This window comes from Heterodontus francisci, chromosome 4, assembly GCF_036365525.1.
Source record: "Heterodontus francisci isolate sHetFra1 chromosome 4, sHetFra1.hap1, whole genome shotgun sequence".
Classification (NCBI taxonomy): domain Eukaryota; kingdom Metazoa; phylum Chordata; class Chondrichthyes; order Heterodontiformes; family Heterodontidae; genus Heterodontus; species Heterodontus francisci.
Genome location: NC_090374.1, coordinates 156661143 through 156675738, shown reverse-complemented (window position 1 = coordinate 156675738; position 14596 = coordinate 156661143). Strand labels below are relative to the sequence as shown.

At 45.5% G+C, this 14596-nt stretch overlaps 1 protein-coding gene across 1 annotated transcript in view; it reads left to right on the top strand.

Moving 5' to 3' along the window:
* The window catches only part of LOC137369343 (paladin-like), a 158546-nt gene that overhangs the window by 68973 nt on the left and 74977 nt on the right, over positions 1–14596 (top strand). The window contains exons 9-12 of the mRNA XM_068030414.1: positions 2247–2343; positions 8532–8636; positions 12245–12340; positions 13879–14013. Of these exons, the coding sequence (XP_067886515.1) occupies positions 2247–2343; positions 8532–8636; positions 12245–12340; positions 13879–14013 (433 nt within the window). The remainder of the gene's footprint in view (positions 1–2246; positions 2344–8531; positions 8637–12244; positions 12341–13878; positions 14014–14596) is intronic.

Here is a 14596-nt window from a genome sequence, read left to right as displayed (position 1 = left end):
CTGACTGTTCTTTGTGCAGTGACTCTGGCTGCTTTAAGTGCTACGGATGTTAACTCGCTGGGGGCTTTCTTGTAGTTCAACAGTGCAATGCGCTTAGCGGCTATGACAGGTTCCCGCTCTTCAATATGAGATTGAAACCAGTCTGCATTTCTCCTTGCACTTTTGCCGTAGGTGGTCAAAGCTGACTCATAGATGGCGTCTCTGATGTGGGCCCACTTGGTCTCAGCATCCCCTGTGGGAGTGTTTTGAAAGGCTGTTACAAGTGAATTTAGAAATTTTTGTAACAGCTGTGGATGAGAAATTCTGCTCGTGTTGATGCGCGGGTGGGCCTTCTGCTTGGAATGATGCAACTTCTTTGGTCTGAGTCTAACCTTGCTGCACACCAGGGAGTGGTCGGTGTCGCAGTCTGCACTGTGGAAGCTGCGTGTGATTTGAATACTGTTTAAGGAGGCTCGCCTTGTGACGATGAGGTCTAGCTGGTGCCAACGACGCGATCTTGGGTGCCTCCATGAAACCTGGTGACAGGGTTTAGTGTAAAAGAACGAGTTGGTGATGCAGAGGTTGTGATAGGTACACAACTCCAGCAGTCTCTGCCCGTTCTCATTCATCCTTCCAACGCCATAACGCCCAAGGCAGGAGGGCCATGAGTCATGGTCGGCCCCAACCCTGGCATTAAAGTCCCCCAGCAGGAACAGGTGTTCGGTGTTGGGGATGCTGCTAATGATATTATGGAGTTCCTCGTAGAACTGGTCTTTAGCTTCAGGTGGGGAGCAGAGTGTTGGAGCATAGATGCTGAGTAGGTGTACTGGACATGAGGTGGTGAGCAGTCAGATGGACAGTATGCTTTCCGAGCAATTTGAGGGAGGCTCTATCATGCTGAGCAAGGAGTTTCTGATGGCGAAGCCCACTCCATGCTGTCTTGGTTCTTCAGGATCCCTGCCCTGCCAGAAGAAGGTGTAGTCTTGCTCTGTGAGAGATCCACTCGCGGGGAGGCGTATCTCCTGAAGTGCTGCAATGTCTACATTGAGTCTACTGAGCTCGTTTTTAATGATGGCGGTCTTCCGAGAATCGTTGATTTGTGTAAGGTCTTCTGACAGGCCAGGACACATAGTTCTGACGTTCCAGCTTGCAAAGCGAAGGGCTGGTACCTTCTTTCCTTTTTTTGTGCTGTTTGGTGCGGTGTTGCAGTCCGCTTTTCGGGCAATGACCCTGAGCTCCAAGCACCCATTGAAGCAGGTGGACTGTGGCAGGACAGAACTTTATTGACCGGGGGCTGCCCGGTTTGAGGCGGGCGGTAGCTGTCCAGTGAGATGCGATAACCTCTCCCACCGACAAAGGCAACCCATGGCGCCCAATCTCTGCGCCAACTGAGCTGGACTTATAACCCGTAACTACTGCCTTCCGTGTTGTTTCAGTCGCTGTGAGGCGACTATGGCGTGACCTCTCCATGGTGCATGCCTGGGCGAATGTATGGAGGTTGAGAGTTGCCCAATCATCAAAACCCCCCTCTCGGCCTTCCTGGTGGGGTCCAAAGGAGTGCAGAACATGACGTTTGGCACCGGTATGGCTGCAGGAACTGCCGGAAACATGCCAAAGGTGACACATGACCACCTTCGGGGTTCCGCTCCGGATTTTCTGTTAGGGTTTACTCCCTTAGCCTTGGTCTCTCCCGAGATGCCTACAAGGCAGTGGGGTTGTTAGGGCCCCTACACAGGTGTAGGATGATGCCGGTGGGAGGAGGGGGTGCGAGGGGGAGGGGTGGAGGGAAGGGGGTGTGAGGGGGAGCTGGGAAGGGGGCTGTAAGGGGGTAGGGGGGTTGCAGGGGAAGGGGTTGCGGGGGAAGATGGTGTGAGGGGGTGCTGGGAAGGGGTTGTGAGGGGGTAGGGGGGTGGGGGGGTGAGCTGAGGGAGTGGAGCTTGGAAGGGGAAGGGGGGGTTGGAAGGGGGGGAAGGTGAAGGGGGGGGAAGCGGGTGCAGGTAATAAGCCATTTCCTCAGTACCCACCATCGACACCTGGAAGTCTCGTCCGCGTCCTTCAGGACTTGAGCGACATCCTCCGGCGCCGGTACCAGCATTGCCGACAGTGGGCTGCAGATGCTTTCCGAGCCATCTCCCGCGTTTAATTCTATTGTTAATAACAAATAATGTATGCTATTAGAGATTTTCAATGGGCATTCTTTGTAAATGTTGACAGATGGTTAAATGTTAATGAGTGATTGATAATCAGTTGCACTGTTATAAACTTAGATGTGAAAAGAGAAGAGTTTCTGGACAAGAAAGTCACTTCCAGATTGTTGAAAGCTATTGCACTTCCTTCCCAAATGGCAGGAGAATTGTTGAAGAAGTGAGTACACTTTTTTCTTATTTTCTGTGAGTTAATCTTGTGTTTGTCCTACCTGCATGAATGTGTCATCTTATGATAAACCTACTGCCCCTTTTGTCAGGAGTATTGAACTGTCAACTCACCCCTTAATCTTCTCACCTCTAGTGAAAAAAATCCTAAAGTTGTTCTTTAGAACTGTATCTGTTCATCTTTAGTAGCATTCTGGTGTATCTATGTTGCATCTTTTGTATGGCTTTTATAGCCTCCCTATGATAGGATGCTCAAAACTGCACACAATACTCCCATTGCAACCTAAATTTTAGTACAAGTTCCACATACCTGTTTTTCTGTTTTAAACCTCTAGATTTAAAACCAAAGAATCTGTTTACATGTTTTAGAGCTTTACCGAGCACAAGTTCTTTTGGTGACCTGTGTATCTACAAAGCAAGGTACATCCCAGAAAAGATGTACTTATTGGATTTTGGATAACTGACCGTTCAAATTTATAAAGGAACAGTCACCCATACAAACTGAACCAATCAGAAGTTTGAATGATAGGAAGTTCTCTTTTTTCTTTTGGGCCTCCTTATCTCGAGAGACAATGGATACGCGCCTGGAGGTGGTCAGTGGTTTGTGAAGCAGCGCCTGGAGTGGCTATAAAGGCCAATTCTGGAGTGACAGGCTCTTCCACAGGTGCTGCAGAGAAATTTGTTTGTTGGGGCTGTTGCACAGTTGGCTCTCCCCTTGCGCCTCTGTCTTTTTTCCTGCCAACTACTAAGTCTCTTCGACTCGCCACAATTTAGCCCTGTCTTTATGGCTGCCCGCCAGCTCTGGCGAATGCTGGCAACTGACTCCCACGACTTGTGATCAATGTCACACGATTTCATGTCGCGTTTGCAGACGTCTTTATAACGGAGACATGGACGGCCGGTGGGTCTGATACCAGTGGCGAGCTCGCTGTACAATGTGTCTTTGGGGATCCTGCCATCTTCCATGCGGCTCACATGGCCAAGCCATCTCAAGCGCCGCTGACTCAGTAGTGTGTATAAGCTGGGGATGTTGGCCGCTTCAAGGACTTCTGTGTTGGAGATATAGTCCTGCCACCTGATGCCAAGTATTCTCCGAAGGCAGCGAAGATGGAATGAATTGAGACGTCGCTCTTGGCTGGCATACGTTGTCCAGGCCTCGCTGCCGTAGAGCAAGGTACTGAGGACACAGGCCTGATACACTCGGACTTTTGTGTTCCGTGTCAGTGCGCCATTTTCCCACACTCTCTTGGCCAGTCTGAACATAGCAGTGGAAGCCTTACCCATGCGCTTGTTGATTTCTGCATCTAGAGACAGGTTACTGGTGATAGTTGAGCCTAGGTAGGTGAACTCTTGAACCACTTCCAGAGCGTGGTCGCCAATATTGATGGATAGGAAGTAAAGTGTTTGCATTTATCTCGAAACTTTTACATCCTCAGCTTGTCTCAGAGCTTCATAGCCAATGAATAGAGTCATAGAGTTATACAGCATAGAAACAGGCCCTTCGGCCCATCATGTCTGTGCCGGCCATCAAGCACCTAACTACTCTAATCCCATTTTCCAGCACTTGGCCCGTAGCCTTGTGTGCTGTGGCATTTAAGTGTTTATCTAAATACTTTTTAAATGTTATGAGGGTTCCTGCTTCTACAACCTCTTCAGGCAGTGTGTTCCAGATTCCAACCACCCTCTGAGTGAAAACATTTTTCCTCATATTACCTCGAAACCTCCTTTACCTTGCCTTAAATCTATGCCCCCTGGCTATTGACACCTCCGCTATGGGAAAAAGTTTCTTCCTATCTAACCTATCAATGCCCCTCATAATTTTGTATACCCCAATCAGGTGCCCCCTCAGCCTTCTCTGCTCTAAGGAAAACAACCCTAGCCTATCCAGTCTCTCTTCATAGCTGAAATGCTCCTGCTCAGGCAAGATCCTGGTGAATCTCCTCTGCACCCTCTCCAGTGCAATCACATCCTTCCTATAGTGTGGTGCCCAGAACTGTTAACAGTACTCTCGCTGTGGCCTAACTAGTGTTTTATACAGCTCCATCATAACCTCCCTGCTCTTATATTCTATGCCTCGGCTAATAAAGGCAAGTATCCCATATGCCTTCCTAATCACCTTATCTACCTGTGCTGCTGCTTTCAGTGATCTATGGACAAGTACACTAAGGTCCCGCTGACCCTCTGTACTTCCTAGGGTCCTACCATCCATTGTATATACCCTTGCATTGTTAGTCTTCCCAAAATGCATCACCTCACACTTCTCAGGATTAAATTCCATTTGCCACTGCTCCACCCATCTTACCAATCCATCTATATCGTCCTGTAACCTAAGGCTTTCCTCCTCACTATTTACGACACCACCAATTTTCATGTCATCTGCGAACTTACTTATCATACCTCCTATATTCACGCCTAAATATTTAATGTACACGACAAACAACAAGGGTCCCAGCACCGATCCCTGTGGTACACCACTGGTTACAGGCTTCCAATCGCAAAAACAACCCTCGACCATCACCTTCTGCCTCCTGCCACTAAGCCAATTTTGGATCCAATTTGTCAAATTTCCCTGGATCCCACGGGCTCTTACCTTCTTAACCAATGAAGTATAATTAATAGGAGGAAACATGGCAGCTAAATTGCACAAAGAAAGATCCCACTAACAGCAGTGTTGCAACTGACCAAATAATCTACCATTAGTTGCAGGATGAATGTAGACAGGGACAGTGGGAAAATCCCCCGCTCTTTCTCGAATAGTGCCATAAGATCTTTTGTGTTCACCTGAGAGAGAAGAAAGGGCTTCAGTTTAATGTTTCATCTGAGAGACAGTTGCCCCCATACTGACAGGAGTTGGTTACATAGGCATAGTTTTAACTTCACAGCCTGCAAAATCAGGCTGATTGACAGGCTTGGCTTCCAGTCAGATGAGGAGGATTCCGGAGCGGGTCGCAGGTGCAGGTGCAGGGGAGGAGCCTGCAGCTGCTACCGTGATCCTGGGGGTTCCAATCCATGACCCCAGGGGATTTGGGGTGGATCCAATCCCCAATCCTGGGGTGGGTGGGGGGGGCGGTCCAATTCCTGATCCTTGGGTGCCTGAAACCCCAACACCGGGAGTCTTTGTATGAGAGGGAGTCAGATGCAGTGGGGTGGGAGGTAGATCTTGGGTGTCTGGGGGGAAGCACTCCTGCTCCTCCTGGCCCATAAGCAATGCTGTAAAGGTAGTTATCCTTCTCCTTGAAGCTGTCCCTACCTAGCACAAAGGAAGATGGTTGTGGTCATTAGAGGTCAATCATCTCAGTCCCAAGATAGCACTGCAGGAGTTATTCAGTGTAGTGTCCTTGGCCCAACCATCTTCAGCTGCTTCATCAATGACCTTCCCTCAATCATAAGGTCAGAAGTGGGGATGTTCACTGATGATTGCACAATGTTCAGCACCATTCGTGACTCCTCAGATGCTTAAGCAGTCCGTGTCCAAATGCAGCAAGACCTGGACAATATCCAGGCTTGGGCTGATAAGTGACAAGTAACATTCACGCTACACAAGTGCCAGTCAATGACCATCTCCAACAAGAGAGAATCTAACCATCTCCCCTTGATGTTCAATGGCATTACCATTAATGAATTCCTCTACTATCAACATTCTGGGGTTTACCATTGACCATAAACTCAACTGGACCAGCCACAAAAATATTGTGCCTACAAGAGCAGCTCAGAGGCTGGGAATTCTGCAGTGAGTAATTCACCTCCTGACTCCCCAGTGCCTGTCCACTATCTACAAGGCACAAGTCAGGTGTGTGATGGAATACTCTCCACTTGCCTGGCTGGGTGCAGCTCCAACAACACTCAAGAAGCTTGACACCATCCAGGACATAACAGCCCACTTGACTGGCACCCCATCCACCACTTTCAATACTCACTCCTTCCACTACCAACGCACAGTGGCAGCAGTGTGTACCATCTACAAGATGCACTGCAGCAACGCACCAAGGCTCCTTCAACAGCACCTTCCAAACCCATGACCTCTACCACCTAGAAGGACAAGGGCAGCAGATGCATAGGAACACCACCACCTGCAAGTTCCCCTTCAAGCTGCACACCATCCTGACTCAAAATTCTGGAACTTCCTTCCTAACAGCACTGTTGGTGTACCTACATCCTAAGGACTGCAGAGGTTCAAGAATGCAGTTCTTCACCACCTTCTCAAGGGCAATTAGGGATGGACACTAATTGCCAGTGTAGCCAGGAATGCACACATGCCATGAACAAATTAAAAAAAACACCCTTCAGCTGTCGTGTGTCCGGAGGCCGTAGAAACTCGGCTCTAACCACTGCTAAACCTGCAGCCTTATTAAAATATTTACATTGCCAACCCGACTTCTGGGACTGGCTGGGCTGCCTGCCCCTTGTCCCGCTTCTGTTAAACCTTGGGTTTGAGATTTTTAAAATTTTAACATCTGACCCAATGCAATCCACCTGTTTTTGGGGGTAAAATTCAGCCAAGTAAAGCACTGAAGTGTCAGCCTAGATTTTAATCAGTTACTGGATTAAGACTTGAACCGACAATCTCCTGACTCAGTGGTAGGAGTGTTACTTTCAGCCATAGTTGACACTTATTATTGTGGTTACCCTGGTGGAATGTGGAACATTATTTTAAAATAAGCTTGGTACAGGGATCTGAACTGCAGTTTGTTTTTAAACTCCTTGTGCACCTTTACTAGAGTTAAAGGGACAACCACCAACTTAAAACTACAAAATACTTCATCTTTTTCACGGTCGGTGACACGGTAATGAGATAGAAAAGTTAAGCTCATTGCAAACACAGTTAAAAGGGAGTTTAGAACAAATTTGTTTACAGAGTTTAGTAGGATGTGGAATTCTCTGCTGCAAAGTTGATTTCTGCTGCGTATATTGTCCTCGGTGTATTCCTGCATTATACATTTAAGCTCAAAATCTGGTGGGTCCAATATTACTCTCCATAGATCTGGAGAATGCTGAGTTACAGAAAGGTAAAAGACAGGTAGGGTCTCCACTGCCTTTTTGTTGCCTTGGGATATCTGGGCTTCCACAAAGGGACGGGGCAAGTTCTGTGCCTACAACATGCATTCAAGAAGGGCAAGCCATACAGGTGAGCTAGTGTGGCGGGGGGGGGGGGGGGGTGGGTGGGTGTGGGGGGGTGGAAACGGTGGTGGAGGGGCGTCCATCAGCCTTCCTGCTGTAGTTTCTTCTCCGTATGATGGAAGGGCACACATTTTACATGTGCTTGAAAAAGCTGGCATTAGGGGTTTTTATTAATCTGGAGAATCTAAGAGGCCAAGCAGCAACAGGAGATTGGAAGAAGTAAGCATTACCTTTCTCTTCCAGCATCGCACCTCTCTCCCAACCCCAGATAAATGTTTTGTCCTAGAAGATCTCTCGCTGCTGTTGGAGATCAAAAAGCCCTGAGCCTCGCATCTAAGCTCCAACTATGTCCCAGCACCTGTTTCCCAGCACAAGAGAACTGGAGTGGCAAGGCCATGCAAGTGATCTGACCCACCAATATTTTTTTGTATTCTTTCATGGGATTTGGGTGTCGCTGGCAAGGACCAGCATTTGTTGCTTATCACTAATTGCCCTTGACAACTGAGTGGCTTTCTAGGTCATTTCAGAGGGCAGTTAAGAGTCAACCACATTGCCGTGGGTCTGGAGTCACATGTAGGCCAGACCAGGTAAGGACAGCAGATTTCCTTCCTTAAAGGGCATTAGTGAACCAGATGGGGTTTTACAACAATTGATGATAGTTTCATATCACCATTACTGAGACTAGCTTTCAATTCCAGATTTTTATTAATTAATTGAATTTAAATTCCACCAGCTGCCGTGGTGGGATTTGAACCCGGGGAATTAGCCTGGGCCTTTGGATTACGAATTCAGTGACATTACCAGTACATCCAGCATCTCTCCTTGGGCATTCAAGAGACAAATGCAATGTGCTTCAGGTATGCTGAACCTGTTCAGGGAAGAAGTGAGGGCAGAACCTTGGGGCCACAGTCTCTTGGTTATTTGCCAATTAACATCATACACTAAGGTGGGGGCAGATGGGGACTGAGGGGAAACAGTCCAACTCCAATATGGTGAACAATGGAAGTTCTACCGTGAAAACAATGTGATAACTGTTAAAGAGCATCTGATTTGAATCTGCAGGTGGATAGCATTATGAATATTTGCTCAGAAATGCATGATCTGAAGGAAACTATTTACCTTTACAAAGATGAAATTCAAAAGCTCGCAAAGGAACATCAGAGCCAGGTGAAGCTGACATTCAATTTGCTACACTACAAATGACTTTTTCTTTTTAAATTGAAACAAATCAGTCCATCTTATTTTAAGAGATGGGATTGGAAGCTAATTCTTTTGAATTATTGAGTTGGTGAGTATTGAGGGTCATAGATTTAGAATTTAGAACATTACAGCGCAGTACAGGCCCTTCGGCCCTCGATGTTGCGCCGCCCTGTGAAACCATCTGACCTACACTATTCCATTTTCATCCATGTGTCTATCCAATGTCCACTTAAATGCCCTTAAAGTTGGCGAATCTACTACTGCTGCAGGCAGGGCGTTCCACGCCCTTACTACTCTCTGAGTAAAGAAACTACCTCTCACATCTGTCCGATATCTATCACCCCTCAACTTGAAGCTATGTCCCCTCGTAAGACTGCAAGTATTGGAGACCTCATGAAGTCTATCAAGCAAAACAAGTAGTACAATTAAACTGGTCAATTAATGAAACACAAAAGGAAGAATTTTTAACTCCCTGGGTGGAACAAATGGGCCAATTGTTCAAAAGATGCTGTGAAAGGCCCTGTCCATTTTATTAATAAGACCTCATTTAAGAGCAGCCGGTGAGGTGCCCTCCCAGTTTAAGTTCCAATTCTCATTACACATGAAACATCAATTTGTCTGTTCTCTCCATAGATGCTGCTGAGTATTTCTAACATTTTCTGGCTTTGTTTCACATTTTACCTTTGTGCCTCTTTTACCAAGCTTTTCTGCCAGTCCTCCTAATGTCTCCTTCTTTATCTCAATAGCCATTTTTATCTAAAATAAAAGCAAAATACTGCGGATGCTGGAAATCTGAAATAAAAACAAGAAATGCTGGAACCACTCAGCAGGTCTGGCAGCATCTGTGGAAAGAGAAGCAGAGTTAACGTTTCGGGTCAGTGACCCTTCATTCCGATGAAGGTCACTGACCCGAAGCGTTAACTCTGCTTCTCTTTCCACAGATGCTGCCAGACCTGCTGAGTGGTTCCAGCATTTCTTGTTTTTATTATAGCCATTTTTATCTGATTTGCCTCTGTGAAGTAACTTGGGGTATTTTTCTGCATTAAAGGTGCTATGACAGTCTGTTCATTGGAATGCTATTGTTTCCACTGTATAAGAAGCTATAAACCCATGTATGCAATGAAAACAAGTGACAATTCTTTGTCATCAGATTCAATGCTGGAATAACAACAGAGAGCTCACTAATTCTTGTCACACTGTATTAGATAGTATGTGCAACAAGGGGAAATACAGCACTCGAAAAGATTGCAGTCCATCTGGTCAACTCCTTTTCAATCACCCACTCCCTCAAATATCCATCCTGTTCTTCTTTAAAAATTACTGCACCGTCTGCCTCCTTGACCACTCCATTCCAGTATTCGCTGCCTTTTGTGTAAAATAGTTAAATCCAAACTGTCTATGCAGCTTCCCGGCTCTAAGCTTGCAATCTCTAACATTTTGGGAATTAATGTATCTTTTCCCTTAAAAATCATGAATACTTGAATAACATAGTATCATAGAAAGTTTATGGCACAGAAAGAGGCCACTTGGTCCATCGTGTCTGTGCCGACTGAAAAACGTTTCACCCATTCTAATCCCACCTTTCAGCATTTGGTCTGTGGCCCTGCAGATTACGGCACTTGAGGTGCATATCCAGACACCTTTTAAATGAGTTGAGAGTTTCTGCCTCAACTACTCTTTCAGGCAGTGAGGTCCAGAGCCTCACCACCCTCAGGGTGAAGAAACTTTTCCTCATCTCTAATCTTTCGCCCAATCACTTTAAATCTGTGCCCCTTAGTCATTGACCTCTCTGCTAATATAAATAGGCCCTTCACCTCCACTCTATCCAGGTCCCTCAAAATTTTATGCATGTCAATCAGATCTCCCCTCAGCCTTCTCTGTTCCAAGGAGAACAACCTCAGCTGATCCAATCTTTTCTCACAGCTGCATTTTTCCAGTCCTGGCAACATCCTCGTAAATCTCATCTGTACCCGCTCTAGTGCAATTACATCCTGTCTGTAATGAGGTGACCAGAACTGCACACAGTACTCAAGCTGTGGCCTAACCAATGATTTATACGGCTCCAGCATAACCTCCCTGCTCTTATATTCTATACTTCGGCTAATAAAGGAAAGGATTCCATATGCCTTCTTAACCACCTTATCGACCTCTCCTGCTACCTTCAGGGATCTGTGGACATTTACTGCAAGGTCCCTAACTTCCTCTACACCTCTCAGTATTTCCCCATTAATCATGTATTTCTTTGCCTTGTTTGACCTCCCCAAATGCATCACCTCACACTTCTCACTTCTCACATTGCTCCTGAATATGCCCTTCTCTAGAGTTAAGATTCCCAGGATATCCGAGCTCTCCTCATAGCTCAGATGCTTTCATTTACATATCAATTTATCTGTCCTTAGTGCTGCAAGCTATTGCAATGTGTAGTCCTTGGTTCAGTGGCAGTGCTTTTGCCTCTGAGTCAGCAGTTTGCTGTCCAACTCCAAAGCCTTGAGCATAATCTAGGCTGACAATTCAGTGCAGGACTGAGAGAGTGCTGCATTGCTGAAAGTGCTGTCTTTCAGATGAGATGTTAAGCTAAGCCCTGATCTGCCTTCTCAGGTGAATGCAAAAGTTCCCAAGGTACGATTCAAAGAAGAGCCCCGTAATTCTCCTGGTGTGCTGCCAATGTATAACTCTAAAGCAACATCACTAAAAACAGGTTATCTGATCTTACCTTATTTCTGTTTGTGGGACCATGCTGTGTGAAAATTAACTGTCATATTTCCCCCCCGTTACAACAGTGACTACACTTCAATTAGTGCTTCATTGGCTGTGAAGCCTTTTGGGTCGCACTGGGGTGGTGAAAGGCACTATATAAATGCAAGCTCATTCTTTCTTTATCATTTCAAGATCTATATTGTTTTACACATATATTGCTTTGTGCTCCTTAAGCCATGGTCAGCTGTTCAAGGACAGACCAGTTTGAAGGTATTACGGCTAATAGCGGAACAGGCTCAAGGGGGCTCAATAGCTTACTCCTGTTCCCTTGCTCCTTATCTTGCATTAGGATCTGAACTTTATCTGAACTTCTCTGTGAAAATAAGAACAGAAAATTCTATAAACACTCAGCAAATCCTGCAGCAACTGTGGAGAGTGGTAGGTAGGGTTAACTTTTGCAGCATCTGTGGTATTTTGATGTTTATCTCCTCCTCTGCTAATCCCGCTATTCAAATTTTCTTGGGCTATTGTTACTCAGACTCCCAGATAACTTTAATTTGTTCTTCTGATGTGATAAAGTAATTGCAGCAAGTCTCCCGAAGTTTAATGCCAATAAAATACTGTATTTTTAGTATTTTTATAATGAAATCTATGCACTAATTCTTTATACAGTAATGTTCCAATATTATTTGTAATATTCTTTGCCTTGTGTGTACTGGATATGGTAGTTAGGACTAGTGCATTGAAAAAAAATTGTGTTCAAATCAGAAAGATGCTTTCAAGAGTAAGTTGTGAAACCTATTCAAAACTGTTTGATCATGTGTAATTTTGACGAAATGAATAACAATTTTTGGAAAAATTCTCTTGAATTATTTTAGGGAATCAGTTTGAGAGAAAACTTGGTCAGCAAAACCTTCAACATCCTTCAGAGATATTTTTATCTCATTGCTTTCAACAGCTACCTCCATGAACAGGTCAGAAAATTTAGAATTGATGTGCAGCTTAGTATGGATTAAAACATTATAGTCTAGATTACATTGGTACAAAATTGAAAGTCCAAATTAATTCACAAGCAAAAAGATACAGAAGGTATTGTCTACCACAATCCCAACTGAAATCCAGTAGAATTAGGGTGGAGCATCACAGAAAATTGCTTGGAGAAACAATTTTTGAACTGCTCACTTTAATTGGTAGGATAATTTTCTGCCTTTTTGGGAGCAAGGAAGAAAGAACTTGTGTATTCGGTGCCTGTCATGACCACAGGACGTCCCAAAGTATCTTACAATCAATGAAGTACTTTTGAAGTGTAGCCACTGTTATAATGTAGGAAACGTGACAGCCAACTTACGTACACAGCCAGATCCCACCTACAACAATAAAATAATGAGCAGATATACTGCATTAATCATGTTGGTTGAGGAATAAATATTGGCTAGGACACCCCAGGTACAACACAATAGTGCTATTGTTTTATTTTTATGTACACCTGAGAAGGCAGACAGGAGGCTGAATTTTCCCAGGCCTCTGGAGGTGGGTTAGGAGGCAGGACTGGGAACAAAGTTGGAAAATAAAGTGTTGGCTTGACGACCTGACACATTCCCACCTCTGAGTGATTTTAACATGATAGAGGCTACCCACCCGTCTGTGGCTGGTAGCCAGTTAGACCCATTAATGGGCCAATTGGGGGAAGGTTGATGGTGCCACCGGGATCTTCCTGATGGTAGACAGGTCCCCTGCTGAGGCTGGAAGTCCACAGGTAACTGGAGGCAGCCTCCTTGTGGCAGGCCAGGGGGAGTCATTGACACCTCCTCTCAATCATTCCAGCATGGACCCGTAGGGATGTGATGATCACAGCTGCAGCCACAAGGCATCCTGTGGAGGGATTCCCCTCCACAATGATGGCCTGATAGCTATGGCCATGCGTGATTTTTAATTTTTTACATTGCTGTGGAGAGCGCCACCATTTTGAGGTGCCCTCACGGTCTCCTGCCTGTCTCAGCAATGCCCACGTCACCCAGTGGGGCTGCCAGCCAGACATCACTGTGGAGCCTCCTTTTGGGTCTCATGCTTCCTTGGTCTGCCCACCATCCTTAATTGGACATGGCTTCCGGAGGCAGCTTCTCAATTGGTCACCTCTGGGAAGACTAACATTCTGCCATGGCCATTTCCGGGATCCTGACCTGGAATTGAGGCCGTTGTTGGGATTGCGACCCAACTGGGAAAATTCAGTCCAGGGTCTCAGTTTTTTGTCTCATCTGAAAGAAAACACCTCCATCAGTACAGAACTCCTTCAATACTCCACTGATGTATCAGCCTAGATTATGTGCTCAAGTCTCTGGATTGGGACTTGAACCCATAGGCTTCAGACTTAGAGGCAAGAGTGCTGCCACTAAGTCAAGGCTGACATTTTGAAACACAAAGTTATCAGTGGATTTAAAAGGCATTAAACCATTTTGTAACATCTTTAGTGTATGAAAATATATTTATGTGAACTGCTTTTATCTATTTCCAGTATCCATTGGCTTTCTTAGTCATGTTCAGTACTTGGATGCGTCGGAAACCTATTTTCTACAGACTACTGAGTGATATGTCCAGACTTGAGATGAAGACTCCTGCTAATCTCATCAGTGCCCGCCTTTGTGTTCTAGTACGTCAGTCACATTCATTGAGAACGTGAACAGCTGTTTTCAAGTTAGTCGAATTCAGTGAGAGGTAGACATTCTGTGTGTACATTTCATACATGAGTGTGAAGGACTTAAGGAGATACATAGACAATTTGTATATGCACATATGTGTTGAGTTTATGCACTGTATATATGTGCTATGTGTATGTGTTGTGCATATGTATGCTGTGTGTGTATGCCGTGTGGATGTGCTGTGTGCATGTGCGCTATATGTGTGCTGACTAGTTCTCACCTACCTATGACCCCTCAGCAACATTATCCATGTACACATCAGGTTCCACACTTAGATTGAGAACACCCAGTTCTTCTCACCATCTCTCTTGACTTCTTCACTGCATCTGATTTGTCACACTTACATTCAGTATTGGATGACAAGAAATTTCTTACAATTAAATATTGGGAAGACCAAAGTCATTGTCTTCGGCCCCTGCCACAATCCCTGTTCCCTCGCCACCAATTTCAAACCCTCCCTGGTCACTGTCTGAGGCTAAACAAGACTGTGCACGTCCTCTTCGACCCTAAGCTTCTGATCCCACATCCTCTCCA